Here is a 17,371-nt window from a genome sequence, read left to right on the forward strand (position 1 = left end):
CTGAGAACAACAGCTGCACTATCCTCTCCCAGCAACCATTGCGGCTGCTTGTTGTCACGGTTTTGTCCATTCCAGGGAGGCCGCTATGTTCGGGAAAATATAGCTGGCTAAATATATAGCTAGCTAGAAATAGCTATATTCTTCTTGGAGGAAAATATAGTTAACGGATTCAATTGCGTGTTGGAGGTAGGATGTCGTTTTAAGTGATGGAAAGTACATTTTGTTGCTATCGCCGGTTATATTTTATATAATGTGGGATGTTCTGCCAGCATAATCATCAATTGCTAAGCTTTAATCAGTGGCTTGGTTGCTCGCTAGCTCAGCATAATCAGTGTAATCTCCAGTTAGCACCATAGCTAGCTGTTTATCTAAGGTCTGGCTCTGTGTTCCTGTCCTGAAAACATTGTCAGTTCACTCGCAAGTAATCACGAATGGTGAAGCCTTTGTGGTGTCGCTTCGCTAGCCTTGTCATCCCAGCTACCAAGTTAACTACTATTCCTATTGTCTTCCGAAATACCAAGCCGGTCGTTAGCACTGTCAGAACTTGTATACCCACATTGTCGGGCTTTGCAGCCAATACAGCTGTCATGTTTCAAATGAACCGCGGGAATTTGTTTGCAAGATAAATATAACGTCAGTGCGTTGCTTTGTCAAAAAGGTTTATTAAACCTGCTAACTAGATAGCCAGTTGTCCTAACTTTAATTGGATATGCAAGCTAACTTTCGGGCTATCTGTTGTTGGAAAACGGTGCAGCTAACGTTACCTATCAACGGGGATTTTTATTTCATCTTGCTGACATCATATAATTGTCAGCACCAACAGTGAGTACACCGAATCTGCGTATACTTAGCCAAGTTGATAACAATCTAATCTGGCGAGTTTTTACATTTTGATTTGCTATGCTCTTGGCTTGCAAGCTGCTCTTTTGCATTCAAGTCACCAGGCGGATGACGCCATGCGAAAACTTTCTTGGGCGGGTTGGAGGGTGTCTCTAGACACCAAGGAGGGCTGTGTTCTCTTCTGGGTGGCTTCCTGTGTTATGGTGAAGTGAGAGCACATGATGACAGAATTTCTGTGATGCTTCAGTTCAACCATAACCTTCTGTTGCTTAAGAATGATATTTACATACAGTAGAACAAAATGCATCTATTATTCGACTGTTTCATGTGCATAGTTACTATCAAATGGCCCCTGTGTAATTACATCTTTTTTCACCTGTGGAATTCCATGTTTTGGGTACACAATTGTCAGAGATTGATTTAGTTTATTTATGATAGTTTTTCATTATTTCTGTTTTGTCCCCCCTCCCAATTAGAGAAACTCTTAAGAAATGGAGGCTGCTGGATGCATGGTGACGCAGGTGCAATCCTTCAATGCTGAACAACAGGCACACAATCCTGCAGGTGGACACAGTTGGGAAGTAACTGACATGACCCGACTGCGTCGTTTTCTGTGCTTCGGATCAGAAGCAGGTACATACAGCATAAAGGACCACCAGCTTGGCATGGAGAACGCAACCGTGCTGATGCGACTAATAGAGGAGGGCAGAGGCTGCGAAGTGGTTCAGGAAATAAAGAAATTCAGCCTTGACTGCAGAGCATCAAAGACAAACCCTGCTCTTTTTGCTCTCGCTGTTTGCTCTCAGCACTGTGATGTTAAAACCAAGCAGGCCGCCTTCAAGGCCTTGAAAGACATCTGTCGCCTTCCAACGCACCTGTTCACCTTCGTCCAGTTCAAGAAAGATCTGAAGGAAGGCATGAAATGCGGCATATGGGGGCGAGCATTGCGGAAAGCGGTTGCGGACTGGTATAATGAAAAAGACGCAATGAGTCTGGCACTGGCTGTTACAAAGTATAAGCAAAGGGCAGGTTGGTCGCACCAGGACCTACTGAGGCTGTCTCACATGAAGCCTGCAAATGAAGGTAAAAGTAAACTTTTTTGTTATTGTTAAAGACAAAAATCAATTTTGCACACTAGTACCTCAAATGAAGAGATTGGTCTTCTTTATTTCTCTTCTTCTCTTAGTTCTCTCAAGTCTGATTTCAGCCAGACACACCAAGCAGGAATGTATTTATAATTTTGGAAAATAACACATCACAGGAACATGTTCTTCGAGCCTCATTAGTCAGCAGGTTTTGCTGTTTTTTGCCCTTGTTTCTCGAGAAGCCTAAGCCTAAGTTATTTAAGCATAATTGCTGGCATAAATACATTTTTAAAAAGGCAAGGTTCCCTTTTAACTAACTGCTGGCTTTGTTTTCCAGCTATTGCGGTGATCAGTAAGTATGTAACAAAAGGATGGAAGGAGGTGCAGAAATCATATGGCGATAAGGAGAACACTGAGGAAACCACCAAAGTTCTCCAATACTTGGAGGCAGTGGAGAAAGCTAAACACTCTGAGGATGAGTTGGAAATTGTCCATCTTATAGAGGAGCACAGGCTGGAAAGAGAACAGTTACTGACCAACCACCTGAAATCCAAAGAGGTTTGCAGTTGTCTGCTGCTAATTATTTCAATTATGTACATTTCTGTTTTATTTAAATATGCTCCTACACTGTGTGTGTTTTTGAGGTCCATATGTGGAACATAGCAAGGCAGTTATCCAGTCATTCAGATGCTTTTAGTTCCTGTTATGTTCTGTTAGGTCTGGAAGGCGTTGCTGAAGGAGATGCCAGTGGCTGAAGTGCTGCGGAACATGGGTAAAATGACTGCTGACAAGGTCCTGGAACCTGGAAGTTCTGACTTTGCAGCTCTTTGTGAAAGACTCCAGAACGACTCTGTGCTGAAGAAGGTATGGAATTTGTCCACTTGGAATTTGTCCGACAGTCGATTGGTCGTATGCCGATTAAGAGATTTTCCGTGCTGTTTTCATGGGTTGAGACTGATATTGCAATTTCAGGGTGTTTGTTTCTGATATTTCTAAAAGTCCCCAGATAGCTGTAAGTACTCGTCCCTGCAACACAGTCACATAAGTGAGAATTTTGTTGAGAATATTGTCAATAATTATATTAATAAATATAATATCAATGATTATATAACACCATAACTAAGCTCCAAATGAAAATCTTATCTTCCTAATTATGTTTAGCCATTTTCATTAAATGCTGCATTACATTTAAAACAGCAGTAATGTAAAATTTATAACATGTTTTGTCTCTCACAACTCCAGGCTAAAATTCATCCCTTCCACATCTTGGTGGCTTCGCAAACCTACAAGAAAGGTCATGGAAATAGAGGAAAACTGAAGTGGGAACCAGACGAAAGCATCATCCAAGCACTGGACAAAGCCTTTTACAAATGTTTTCTGGTGAGCATCATCCCCCAGCCAAACTAGCCTGTGTTTGCTTGCCACATATTTCATTTGTACTGATAATGGAAGCTTTCTTTGTTGTTTTTCAGAATACATATGTCCTGTATGTTACCGAATGTTACTGAGTGAGACTCCTGTAGTGATTTAGTTTGTTAATAACATGTTTGTGTATCTCAGTCTTCTGAAATAATATATACCAATTTTGGTTTGACTGGGACCAATAATAAGAAAGCTTCAGTGGAAAAAAAACAACAACAAAAAAACAGTTTTTCATATAAAACAAAATGGTGTTAGATCAAGATGGTAGATGTGGGTAGTGCCAATGAAATTGGAATGCCCAAATACATGTGTGAAATGTGGCATAAATTGGACGTGTAGTTTAGATGTTATGGGTCAAAATGTATATATGTGTTATAGTGCCACCAACTGTCCAATACATGTGTGACACCTTTCTTGAGTAGTGGGGGGCCATAGCACCCTACCCGCTGTATATGGTTTCTCTATGACTTACCATTTGTGAGTTACTCTTTTGTAGAGAAAAAGAAAGAAGGAAATAATTCCAACAAAAACTATTTTGTCACAGCACTACTTGATTGGAACGCTAATTAGACCGTGGCTGGAAACATCACCTAAGAACTAAGTGCCAGGCAACTTGCTAATGAACAAGTCTTGTGAAAATTTCTTCTCTTTGCCAGGATTTTATGTATACATCTTGAAATTCTTCAAGACAGCTGTTGTATTTCCACATCTAGCATCTCATTTAACTCTGTTGAATGTTTGCCAACACTTGCTATTGAACCTCTTTTTATCCTTAGAATGTTGAAGCCACTGGGAAACGGTTTGTAGTGGGCGTGGATGTCAGCGCACCAATGAACACTACAGGGCTGGGGAGTCCCATCAATGCAGCCACCATAGCCGCAGCTATGAGCATGGTAGGCCAAAGTGTGTCCATAACAGAACTAATCAGCAATCGGGTGAGGTTTTCCCACATTCTTTCCTTATATAATTTGTGAGATCAGCAGACCTCTTTATCCATGCTTACTGGATGACATTTTTACGCATTGCAAATATGTACGGCGGCATGAGAACTGTCTTTCTCAGTGGGTACAACAGTAAAAGTGTTCCTAATTTCCTTGGATTCAAACTTGTAGCCCTTCTATTTCAAGAATTATTGTGTAAGGACTATTCCACACTTACTTCATGTGCAATTTGCACTGTCCAAGGTCAGATTGTGGGAACTCATCAGAAGCTATTCTTATTATGATATCAATATTTACATTTTCATTTGAGGCTTGTAGCAGATACGCTTATCCACAGGGACTTATTCTTTTATGGAGAATCCATTTATATAGCTGGATAAATGCAGAAAGCAAAGTTAAATCAAGCATACACCACCTGGGAATTGAACATACACACTCTCCAGTTCCTTATCCATTATGTTGCAATTTATGTACCACACATTTATATAGCACACAAAAAAGCATAGTTAGCATACTCAACAACATAAGTAAAGTACATTAATATCTAAATTTAGCGGAACAGTAATGCTTAAACACTAGCAAGGGTTTTTGTCATAATTGATTATTTTTCCATTATCACCATTGCAAAAAATAATATAAATTGACCCACAAACCATATTATTTCAAGTCTGTATAAATGAGATGGAGATTGTGAGCTTTGCAGTGGCAATGTGCATCTAATTTGCATTTGAAATCATTTGTTGAAGGTTGTTGTGCGAACCGAGGTGGATTCCCAGATCCTTGTTTTTTCTGAAGGAGCGGTCTCTCCCTGTCCTGTCACTGCTGACATGTCTCTCATGGAGGTAACAGAAAAATTGGTGAAGGTGAGAATGTGCATCAAAAATAAAAATAAAATTTGAATTTTGATTTGTTTGTTCTAAATGCAATCAAAGGGCTGAGTAAGTTGTGTACAAATGGTGTACTACTGTTTCAGTCTGCCTTAATGCAGAGCAGAGGATCCAGTAATGAGCACTGACTTATGGTCAATTTGGGAACAAAAAAGTGGAGTGGAGATAAACCTGCCAGCTTGTTTTCTTGAACAAAAAAAAGAAAAAGAAAAGATTTGCCCGTGTAAAGATACTGGTTTTTAGAGTTAGGTTTTTAAAACATGTAACTGTTTTGTGTTTATCTTTTCTCAGATTCCCAGTCTTAGTACAGACTGTGCTCTTCCAGTCCTGTGGGCTACAGAAAAGGGCAAAGTAGCAGATGTTTTTATCGTTCTCACCAACAACGACACCTGGTTTGGGAATGTCCACCCGGTAGAGGCCCTGAAGCTGCACAGACAAGTACGTAGTGGAGAGAATCACTTAAAGGCATACTATGCAGGATTTTTATCTTGAAAATATGATAACATAACCATGCTAAGGCATATCTATGATGCACTGGCAATCTGCCTTTTATGCAGTTTCGCTGACTTCATGCACGTTTGAAGTCAGCAAAGTCGGTATGCCTTTAAGTCATTTTGTTTTTAAATTGTTTCTAATGTGTAAGTTTGCAAGTGTTTTTCAGGGAACCTAAAACCAGATAAGAACCTTACTGTTCAAAACTATTCACTAAATAATATGAATCTGTTTATGTATATTAATGTATATAATTAATGGTTTATTTTAAAAATTGATTCAGCCTTTGGTCCACCCCCCCCCCCCCCCCCCCCAATAATCCTCATTTCATTTCACTTTTAGTTTGCTTATCAAGAGCATTATTTCATTTTTTAAGAACAAGCAAGAAAAAGGAATTTGTATGACATTCACTTGATGTATTTGCTTATTTTAACTGCAGAAAATGGGAGTGTTCTCAAAGTTGATAGTGTGTGGGCTCACGTCAAACAGCCTTGGAGTTGCAGACCCAGACGACCGAGGCATGCTGGAGGTGTGTGGTTTTGACTCTGGGGCTCTGGAAGTCCTCAACAACTTTGTGCTGGATCTCATTTGAGAGACGACAGGAGGAGGAAAATAAAAATTAAACCTCAAAAAATGGACAAGCACCAAACGGAACTGTAAGGTGAACTGAATTTTGTCAAGGACTGTACCCAGAAAAGCAAACAAAAAAGAAACACTAAACCCTTGCAAACAAAACAAAGAAATCGTGAAATTGTAAAGTGAATCATCTGTCAAGCACTTACTTTATTCATTGAAGAAGGAAGTTTCGATTTAAACAGTTTCTTAAGGTCCAGCAGGCTGGACAAATTTGTGTATTTAAGTGTAAGACATTCATGTAATGAAATGTGATTAGGGGCTGGGTGGGGTCAGCAGCAAATTACATCATAATGTAATTTTTCATGGAGGGTTCCAGAGTAGGTCTGGATTTTGTTTTAGAAAGTTGATATAATGGCAAAGAAGTGAGATCTGTAGGTTTTGTTGTCTAACAAGCAAATCTTTCAGCTAAAATGGTATGTGTGTGCTGCTAAAGATTAACACTTTATCGATGAAGGTTTGTGTGCCGAAAACATTTATTTTGTAAGCTAATACAATGCTTCTGTAGTTTTTTTTATGTACAGTGCAGTCCATAAGTATGTGACACAATTTTTGTTATTTTTGCTCTGTATTCCAGCACATTGGATGTGAAATGAAATGATGCATGTGACATAAGCGTGCAGACTGTCAGGTTTAATGTGAGGGTATTTACATCCATATCGGGTGATCCGTGTAGGAATTGTGGCATGTTTTATACATAGTCCCCCCCATTTTAGGGGAACAAAAGTAATTGGTAAATTTAGCACGTATTGTTATATTCAGTACTTGGCTGCACTCAATAACTGGCTGAAATGTGCAACCTTTTTTAATTCACCAGACACTGAGTATTTTCCCTACATTACTAACAATGTATCACACAGCTGATTTTGACAAACCCAGTGTTTTACTATGTCTCTGCTTGATTTATTCTCATTGTATGCCTCATGATGGCCTGCTTTACTGGCTTTGCCACTTATTTGGTCCTCATGATGTTGAGAGACAACAGCAGCAGACTCCAAATGCAAATTCCACACCTAGAATCAATTCTAGCTTTCTTGTGCTCATTAGCTTTCGTTTGCATGAACTAATGATGCAAAGACGCACATCTAGCCAAGAGACAGCTGAGCAGACAATTGTCCAATTACTTTTGTTCCCCTAAAATGGGAGGACTATGTATGAAAAGGGCTGTAGTTCCGACACCATTCACCCGATATGGATGAAAATACCCCCAAATTAAAGCTTGCCCTTTAACCCCTTGCTTACAGTTTCATTTCAAATCCAATATGGAGTACAGAGCCAAAACTCTAGCACATTATGACGTTGTTGTTCTAATATAATATGAATTAAGAGATGACTGTAGACAGCTCTTTTGTGTTACTTTTTATCAACACTATTATTCTACATTGTCATACCCTTAGTTCAAACAGATTGAGGGGGACAAGCTCATTTTAGGGCTTAGATGAGGGACCAGATTACTCCTGTTAAATGCTTAATAGGTCAGGAGATGGTTTTTTTTTTCTCTCTCGGTCACAGTCAGAAATCATTCTATGCCAAGAACCATAGCAACTTTGTCTTTGGAAGGGGCAGTGAATTCCTTTTCTAATTCTGTCTTTTCATGTTCTGTTTACATCCATCCATTCATTCTCAGCAGTGCAATGTTTGCTATGCATTACCAGTAGTGTTTTCCATCATTGTACTGTTTTTCTAATGTTCCAATCAAGCTCTTTAATTATCTGGTCAAATTAAGGTTGCTGGGAAAGGTGGAACATACTGTAGTATATGTAAGAAAGTAAAAACACTTAGAAGGAAGCGTAAGAATGTTAGTTATGCAAAAACTAATTTAAACTAATGTACCAGTAGTATTTCACTACGTTTTAGATGTAACAGATACAACTGAATGTACCTTTATAAAGTTTCTGTATGACTTCAGAACTGTATTTTAAATTCAAATGCTTTATACTTCAAACATGGCTGAATAAAGAAGACGAGTAGTAATGCTTTACAGTGAGGAGTCAATTCAGTCATAGAACAATAGCTTAAGTTCATGCAATGACTTCAGACTAATAACTCAAGGTAAAATTACCTCTTTTGTCAAAACCAACCAAACTCTTTGTTAATGGCTCCTGTTTTATTAAATCGACCCCTACGTAGAAAATACTAATTGTCTGACCATTTAACTGTGATTTATGGGTCCTCTTTGAACCTGTTCTCTCAATTCACCATCTTTTTTGTATTAATTATTTTGCAGATATGATTAACATATCCCTTTTATTCATAAGGCTGGTTTCCACACAGTTGGCCTAGTTTGTTGCCGATGAGCATGCAATACATACAGGGTCAATCTGAGTTTGACCTGCAACTTTCATTTTACTTCTTCATAGCATGTTAGAAAAAATGCACTGAATCTGATGGACAAGTAACTTCATGAATCTGAGGCACTGGTGTTTAAAATCTTAGTTTGCATAGTGGGTGGTATGCTGAAGAATGCATGTTGTAAACCTGCTCTGAAAAAAGGCTTAAATCACTTCAGTGAACAACTCCACACTCCACGCACAGCTTATGCATATCCAAATTTAAAGGTCCAGCACTTGATACTTTATCTGTATTGTCTGTCAAAGTGAAGTGACAAATTTAACCGTCAGTGTATGCACCTATTTTAGGCGTGAAACCATTACAAATTCAAATCAACCTATCAGGACTCCTGCACAGTGTGGATGTACCTTACAAACCAGTTCTGAGATGTGAAATTTTCCTATTCAATTTGAACCAATCTGCCTACTGCAAATATTGAAAACTGAATTGAAATTCTGTGAATGAAGGTTTTGCTGAACATAGTGCCTCTGTTTTTGGAAAGCAGTACTACCTCCTACTGAATCCTCTTCTCAGCCTTAAGCTCCCTTACTTCTTTGCTCTCATTCGATCTTCCTAATATATATATAACAATGTGCCGGCAAGCTTTATAGCTTTTGCTTGCTAGCCAACTAGTGAACATTCACAGGGCAGATTCTTTTTAATCTTTCTTACCTCCATAATGCAAAATTGGTGGTTGTATTGGGATTAATTGTGAAATATTTGTCCAACACTTGTTTTGAAAATAGCAAAATAGTAACTTTTTTGTGTGTGACATCGTACTGTAAAGTTGCTATGTGCATGTTGTATTGTATAGTGGTTACTAATGTTTCCTGCTCTGTGTATACTGTAGGTATTCAGGGTCCACTTTAGTTCGTTTTTATTTTGTGCACATTCATTCACTCATTTTACCTCCTGCCACCATTTGTAGACGTAGCTAAATGTTATATAGGGCTGATTTTTTCTTTCACCTGAACACAAATGTTAGAGGGCTGAGTTGTAATAGGTAGCTAGCTACCGCTTTGATTGTTCAGTTTAACTTGACTGACATGTAGCTACCATTTTTAAAATAAGTCATTTGTTTTGGACAAGAGGTTTTTGTGTTCTAAAATCTGTGTAAGGTGTAGAGAATTGCAAGCATTTACTGGCACTACATTAAAGGTTTTTGTGTGCAAGACATTGTAATTCAGAGACCAAGCCAAAATATAAGATGTTGTTTACTGCCTAAATTGTTATATATTATCCATGTAGCTTGCTAAGCTAGCTAGCTATGTCTTTTTTAAACTAAGTGCTGAAACACTGAAACAGTTAATTATGTTGACGCAAATAAGAATCCGTTGGAAGATATGTGATGTCCCAAACTGTTAATAAATCTGAAATAGATTTGTAAATCAGTGTCTCTGTTTTGCTAACATTTGCTAATGTTCTCCCTACATTTGGTGCCCTAATTAAAGGAACAGGAGAGACTCTCATACTCTCATACTCTCATCAAGTGTTAGCATACGACAATTGCTTGTTTTTTTGGTATTGCTAGCTACCTGTTTTATCTTACCTAACAGTCTTATGATAAAATGCATTCATATGCGCTATGGAATAGAAGTTCTCATCCTAGAGGAAGAATAATATTGCCAAACACCTTTAAAGCACCGGCCAGTATAGGTAGATATGTTTTTCATTATGAAGTAATACGGCTTAAGGACTGCACTCTTCTAGGAATGTTTTATTAAAGTCAAGGGGAAAATAAGAACTGATGTGTTTTGGAGCAAAGCTCCTTCAGAGTGCATGGACATTGTATCAGACAGAAAAGAAAAGGGAAATGTTGGCCTAATCACTTCAATCAGAAGCTTTAAATGTTCCTGAAAGAAGCACAGACATCGGCTTTTCCTGGATGTTTTTCATTATATCAGGCTCTTGCCAAAAGAAATGACTTACCCCAGCCCCACATCAGAAAATACCCCTCAAGCTGGCTCATTACTGTGACTCCTCACCACCTTTGTACAGCTGAAAGATTGCCCAAAAAGACTCCAGCTAAATTGAATTGTCTTCAAAGGGAACCAAAGGGCCTTTTCTGTGATCTTCATCGGACTAATTTATGCCATCGCACTCCACTACTTCCTAGCACCTACTTTCAGACTGCTGGAGAAAGGGCTTCCCCGACTACTTGTGTGCATTATAGTCTGGTATAGAATAATGGCAATGCCAGTGCTGGGCAGCCCCGCAGGAAGAAGCTGTTCTCGGTCTGATGATAATATAGCTGTGATGTGATGTTCAGGTGTCCACATACTTTTGGAAATGTAGTGTATGTTAGGAATGAGTGTCCTGGTGAGATATGTATACATAAAACAGCATGACCTTGTACCCTTGATGAAATAAAGCAGCTTCCAGCTTAGAATTAGAAAATATGGAAGCATATGGCTTCCCTTCTTGCAAGCATGTTACAGCTTTCAGTTTCAAGACCTAAAAGCTATAGATATAGAATGGATAGATTAACACAATAGAGAGGAAACATGGACAGGGTTAAGCGTTCCAGACTTGGTTTTCTACACATATTGTCCAGATTGTAGACTTTGATCTCAGCAAAGACTGCAATATTATGCACCAGAGAATAACTGGACTCTTCCACATTACTTATGATATATTTATGTTGTGGCCATCCGTAACGAAGTCTTCCAATATAGTTTAGTATTATGTTTTTGTTAGCTATTTAAAATACTACATTACCCATGAATATTGGCGCCTGTTACTATGGTGATAGGGTTAGCCACGGCTCTGGCTACAGCCTATGACCAGCGCCCGTTGAAGCGGATCATAGATCGGATTCAAGGTAGCTTCATCGTTGTTGGGTCTAACTAACTTTACCTCGGCAAAATGGCTCACCTTCAGAAAACTGAGCTGCGCTTCGGGACTTGTAGTTTATGCGTCTTCAAAAAACATGTTATATAAACAGCCTTGTACCCTTGCCTTTTTTCAAAGTATACACATTTTTCCAACGCTATTGCTAATTTTGAGGTGATGATTCAGCCGGCAGAGTTTCATGTCTATCCAAGGTTCGGGAATGCCCGAGCAGCCCCTCACTGTTCGACATTTTTTTATTGAAAGTTTAAAGTATAACGACAAGGTAACAAATCAACGCACAATTGTTTGCCTATGTTTCAGGTTCGACTTTCAAGGCTCTGTGAAAAGAAGTAAATGGAGTTTTTGCTTCCGTATAAATAAGTCCCTCAAAATATAACCACGCCCACGTTTCAACTCAGTAGTGGGATCCCAAACATTCGGTTCGAAGTATGCCTGAGATATTGTTCCAATTCCAGAATAGAGTTCAGCCGCACACATGCAATTATTGAGCGTATGCATTATGTCTGTATTATATATGTGTCTATAACGTGTATTGAATAACATATAAGGTCAACTGACTCATTTGAAGCACACTAATGTCAAAAAGCGTATGACGGCCAGTGGTTTGATTTTTGATCAGGCGTGTTGCACGACCACTCTCAATTGAAGAGTACTTGGGGGCCTAGCAATTTCACTCTGCGAAGACTATTGAAGATGGCGGACGTGTTGAGTGTTCTTCGTCAATACAACATCCAGAAAAAAGAAATCGTCGCCAAGGGTGATGAAGTTATCTTCGGAGAGTTCTCCTGGCCTAAAAATGTCAAAACCAACTATGTCATTTGGGGGTATGTGAATGCCGTTTGTAGCAGCTGCCTATATTGTATTACACATTGTGACCAGGAAAAAAACTTTTCCTATCTCCAAGCATGTCCGATGTTGCAGGCGAGCTAAGTAGCTCGCACTGTAGTTATGTGGTAGCGTGCTTAATTATTGGTTAGTTGGAGCATTGCACTGTGTATTCGTTTAGTTCATAGCTTCATTTAATTTTAGGATTTCAACCTCATGCTCAGTAATGATCAGTAGCTGGTGATCTTATTTTTACAAGCTAGTGCGGCTAGCTAGCTCGGTCGGGAGATTTAGCGCTCACCGTTTTCATGCTCAGTCTGCCTTCCTCGACTGTCACGTTCGACAACAACAACATAGCCAACATAATCTAGCGAGTATGCACGCTGTCATGACGGCTACCAACCTGACCATAGTTCAGAGCAAGATCGTGGTTGTCATTTGCGCTCTAGGTGAAGCTGGGTCGTTGAAATAAGTTGGCTAGAACTGGCTTTTTGGCTTGGTTGCTTGGTCAGATTGTAAAACTAACGCTAAATTGGGTGCGTACCTGAAAAAAAAAAGTTTTGCAGATGTTAACTAACTTGTTTTCGGTTCAGCCCGCTAGTGAAAAGCCCGAGCTTGGTGGTTTGTTGTAGTAGATTATTTAACCTCCCGACGATAGCTGTTTTTTTCTGCATATATTTTTCATCTGTAGGCTTTGGGACCAAAATGAAAAGAGCAAAGCTTTAAGCAGTTCTGGTCGAGTCGTGTAGTAGACACGAAACTGAGGAAAGCTGAAGTTCTTGCTATTTGCTGGTCTGTTTATTCAAGAATGATACAAATGTGATTTTAATATTATAGAACTGGCAAGGAGGGCCAGCCCAAGGAGTACTACACGCTGGACTCCATCCTCTTCCTCCTCAACAACGTGCATCTCTCTCACCCGGCCTATGTGCGAAGGGCAGCAGTAAGTGGAACTTTTATAAAGCTGTGACCTAATTTATCACACGAACAATTTACACAAACTTTTGTCTCTTTAAAATGTGTTGTTTTTATTATTTTTATAAAATTAAATATTAAATTTTTTGTCTTAAATGTATCAACTTTTTTCCTCCCACTTGTTTGATTATAATATTGTGTAGTCAGTCAGCAGTTGTTTAGTTACAGAGGGAATGCTTGTTTGTTGCAAGTTAAACTGTAAGTATTTTAAGAATACGTTGCAGTGTTTTATGGTCCATTAATCCCTGAATGCGTTGCCCTTATGAAAGTGGTCTTTGTTTCTCTTCCATCAGACAGAAAGCATTCCGGTAGTCAGAAGACCTGATCGAAAGGATTTGCTGTCTTATCTCAATGGAGAAAGTTGTAAGTGTTAACAAAGCTTTCGATTTTTTTATTATGAATTTAAAATAATTGCAATAATTTAAACACCTGTGTGAATGTGTGGCACATATTTTAAAAAGAAATGTTCCTGTAAGACTTGCTTACTTAATTTATTCCTTCTCCTTCCTCCAGCAACTTCAGCCAGTATCGACAGAAGTGCGCCAATAGAAATTGGATTGCAAAGGCCGACGCAAGGTATGTGGTCAGAACAAATTAGTTGTTGATTGTTTTTATTTTTAAAACGCCGTTTCATACTGCAGCAGTTGTTGGTGTTTAAGGACCCCTGTAAGCAGGGTGGCATTGCTGTTTAACCACGGAGTTGTCTGAGGGTTGCTTTGCATCTGTTGGCATTTCCCCTGTGTGGATACACTTAGCTAAATATAACCTTTGTGAAGATGGATGGCGCCACAACAAATAAATAGTGTCACTATGCTAAGTGTTTTATGTATGCTTTCGTATCTGTACTGAATTTCTGTATTAAAGCATTGCTTGGCTGTCTGCATTCTTATAAAGGAAAAGAGGAATTCTGGCAGCACACTGACAGCTTTTGTAGATGGGTCTCTGTATTTATAGCATCTCAAACAGTGAGCACACCTGTTTGGGATTTAGACCCATCACTTTGAGTGCAAGAAGTATGCTGTAAATTTAATATCACTGATGGCAAATTACTGTAATTTACATTCAGTTATGTTCACAATCGTAGCTGCATTGTGACAAAACACAGAATCCATTAGTTCTTCCCCTTCTAGTTCCGCTGGTTAGCCAGGCCATGAAAAACAAATCTATGTAATGAAACAGGCCTGTTATAGAAAAACAGTGAACTGTATGGCTGTTGAATGTATTGAAGGGTTAGACAGTCCATACTTAGAATCCATACTAATACCTGGTACTGCTTTTTTGAGCTTTCATGCACTGTACAAATAGGTTTGTTGCTTTACTTGTCAAAACTATTTGGGGTTGTTTCGCTTGCGTGCATCAGTATCAACATTTCGGATCCCAACAAAATTAGAGAATAGCACGGGTTTGGATGTTTTCCTGCTTCACTGGCATTGATCCCATTTTCTCTTGTTCGGTTTCAGTTAAAAGAGCAGCAGACGAAGTCTCGTCAGAAGCAAAAAAGCCAAGAGTGGAGGTACTGAAAGATCTCAGTCTTGTTCTGCACATTTTTCTGACCGTGTTTGATGACCTTCTTTTGGTAGTAGTGGTAGATCTATTCAATGGCTATAACAAGAACGCAGTGATATGTGTATAATGATGATTGTACAGAAACGCATAGTTCTGGGTTACTATCATATTAAAGCCTCATTTATACTTCTGCGTTGAATCTACGTAGAGCCTACGCCGTAGCCTACGCAAGTGGCCTACGCCGTTGTGAGCATTTATACTTGTGCACTGGTCTTTCTGCGTCGCTTTGCAATACATCGCCAAAACGCTAGTTGGAAATGCATAGGAGGAAATGCGATGCTACCAAGCGGACCAATCGCAGTTGTTGCGGTCTGCGTCGCCGCGACGTGTAGTTACATTTTTGGGGAGGTGCGCGTCAGGCTATGGTGTAGGGAACGCGGCTACGCCGTACCTACGGCATAGATTCAATGCAGAAGTACAAATCAGGTGTACAGGAGAAGCCTCATAGTTGTAGAGCCTGCAGTATTATGGTTTTCAAGCCAGGTTCTCTGGTGTTTTTGCTGCACGGGGGAGGAGGCGAAAGCTTAAAACAACTGTGTTTTGACTCGTTTCCATGGCGAATCGAGGAATATCACACACGCACTTGAAAATGTAAGCACTGTCGCCGGGCAAAACCTGGCTCATAAAAAAGGGAAAAGAATATATATAGCGGTCTCAAAGTAAAACGGTTAGCTGCCTCGCAGACAGAGGCCCCGCTCATGAAAAAATGCGCCGATACATTGAATGCCCAGCCACCTTTTCACCGGTACACTGAACGAACGTGCGCTGTTCCTTTCGCCAGGATGAAGAACGAGTGCGTCTGGACAAGGAGCGTCTTGCCGCCCGCCTGGAGGGACACAAGGAAGGCATCGTACAGACCGACCAGATCAGGTCCGAGTCCCCCGTTTTCCCACAAGCAGCGCACTTCCGTAGCACCGTGTTCTACATGTCTGTACTTCATTACAGTTTACCTCCATTCCCTGTTGGGCTGGCATCGGCAGTCAAGGCTTTTTAATGGCAATGTGTGATGACTCCCATCAAAATTATTTGACACAGTCCTTTGATGACAATGTGTAAAGCTCTGCTGTACTCGATAGCCTGGTAATTACGGAATAATTATGAGCAAAATAATTCGCAATTACAAGCCATTTTATTGCTAGCGGAGTCCCCTATGTAAAATTTGTTTTTCCCAAGACCTGCTACAATTCAGGCAATCTTTGGTGAGTAAATTGTATACTGCACTGCACTTGGCAGGAGAGCATATATTTGGCATTAAAAGGGAATGGGTATGCAAGAATCATTGGTGATACTTAAACATTTGGATGAAAGTCATCCCTGCTTGTTTGTATGAAATGCGACGGGAAGAAATAAAAGAACATGGTTATGAGTATTTTTTAAATCGTTCATGGTGTTAACAAAATAAATAATAATAGTAGTAATAATTTCCGGATAATAAACTTCTTAACTTGCTCAATACATATCCAAGATTAGAACCGAGCCACTGGCTTTCATACCACGCTGTTAATGGCATTCATAAGACATTCCCCCCTCACTAAACAGTCATGCACCATCACGTTCAATGACAATTCAATTTTCCTGTCGAAGGTCTTTGTATTTTTTCCACTCTTCCGGAATGTTCCCTGCCAGATAGGCGCATGTATGGGACTTGGCTTTCAATCATCTTTTTGTGAAACAGATGGCTGTGAAAGATTGCGATGCAGGAGGTTAGACACCCCTCTCAGTCTTTGCCGTTCCCCGCGTGAAATTGAAACAACATCAAAGTCACCAGTTTAAATAGTCCACATGTGTTCATTTTCAAACAAAATTATTATCTTGAAGTTTTTTGAGACTCAGGCTAAGGAACTAATGAAAGTTATCTGGCTGGCATGTCGTGGACGCACACAAAAATAAATGGACTTCGCACCAAGAATAATTGTTTGAATGTAGGGTGAATGTGGAAGGAAGGAAGTATTTTTACATTCGCTGTCTGTTGTATAATTGGAATAGGCCTCAAAGTCAAATTTTAACTATGTTTAATATCTCAAGAAGAGAGAGGGTAACATTTGAATTGCAAATGTAAATTTCTCATTTTTTTGAGTTCTAGGAGGTCAATTTAAATATGTAGATTTTTAAAAAATCTTTTTTTAATGTTATTATGGAATACATGGTATTAGAAATTAATTATTCATTTGTTTTTGTTGTTGTTTTGTCCTTGGTTTCATTATATTTCTAGCACTTTACTCTGGTCACCCTCTTTGACCTGATTGTTTTGCCAGTACATCTGTAACTGGACAGGTTTTTGTCCTCCCCCAGATATTTAAAGGACAAGAACAGTCATTTTTATTTTTTCAGTATCGTCAGCATATCCTATGGAAAGACTAAAACCAATGTTTCTGTCCAACTCTCAATGAATTTTTATCAATTATTGTCCATGTGGCCAACGCTGATATACCAGAAGTCATAGAACTCCATTGTTGTCCAAATAGTGTTATAATAAGTCAGAGAGATGTACTGTTGCTTTGATCAGCAAAATTCACCATTA

At 39.3% G+C, this 17,371-nt stretch overlaps 2 protein-coding genes across 4 annotated transcripts in view; both read left to right on the top strand.

The window, feature by feature from the left end:
• Positions 1-6: 6 nt before the first annotated feature.
• ro60 (Ro60, Y RNA binding protein) lies at positions 7-10,019 on the top strand. Of its 3 annotated transcripts, XM_035420691.1 has the most exons (10): positions 7-186; positions 755-822; positions 1,317-1,923; positions 2,263-2,483; positions 2,643-2,789; positions 3,168-3,305; positions 4,124-4,240; positions 5,035-5,151; positions 5,467-5,613; positions 6,107-10,019. In XM_035420691.1, the coding sequence occupies exons 3-10, from the start codon at positions 1,332-1,334 to the stop codon at positions 6,257-6,259; spliced, it is 1,632 nt and encodes a 543-aa protein (XP_035276582.1). In that variant the 5' UTR covers positions 7-186; positions 755-822; positions 1,317-1,331; the 3' UTR covers positions 6,260-10,019. The 3 variants fall into 3 exon arrangements, with proteins under 3 accessions (XP_035276582.1, XP_035276580.1, XP_035276581.1); XM_035420689.1 differs by lacking the exon at positions 755-822 and having other exon boundaries at positions 8-186; XM_035420690.1 differs by lacking the exon at positions 7-186 and having other exon boundaries at positions 195-822.
• A 2,120-nt stretch (positions 10,020-12,139) lies between these two features.
• The window catches only part of cdc73 (cell division cycle 73, Paf1/RNA polymerase II complex component, homolog (S. cerevisiae)), a 69,516-nt gene continuing 64,284 nt past the window's right edge, over positions 12,140-17,371 (top strand). Inside the window, exons 1-6 of the mRNA XM_035420692.1 lie at positions 12,140-12,308; positions 13,147-13,252; positions 13,578-13,647; positions 13,798-13,860; positions 14,745-14,797; positions 15,632-15,720. Of these exons, the coding sequence (XP_035276583.1) occupies positions 12,178-12,308; positions 13,147-13,252; positions 13,578-13,647; positions 13,798-13,860; positions 14,745-14,797; positions 15,632-15,720 (512 nt within the window). The 5' untranslated portion in view covers positions 12,140-12,177. The remainder of the gene's footprint in view (positions 12,309-13,146; positions 13,253-13,577; positions 13,648-13,797; positions 13,861-14,744; positions 14,798-15,631; positions 15,721-17,371) is intronic.

Source organism: Anguilla anguilla, chromosome 6, assembly GCF_013347855.1.
Source record: "Anguilla anguilla isolate fAngAng1 chromosome 6, fAngAng1.pri, whole genome shotgun sequence".
Classification (NCBI taxonomy): domain Eukaryota; kingdom Metazoa; phylum Chordata; class Actinopteri; order Anguilliformes; family Anguillidae; genus Anguilla; species Anguilla anguilla.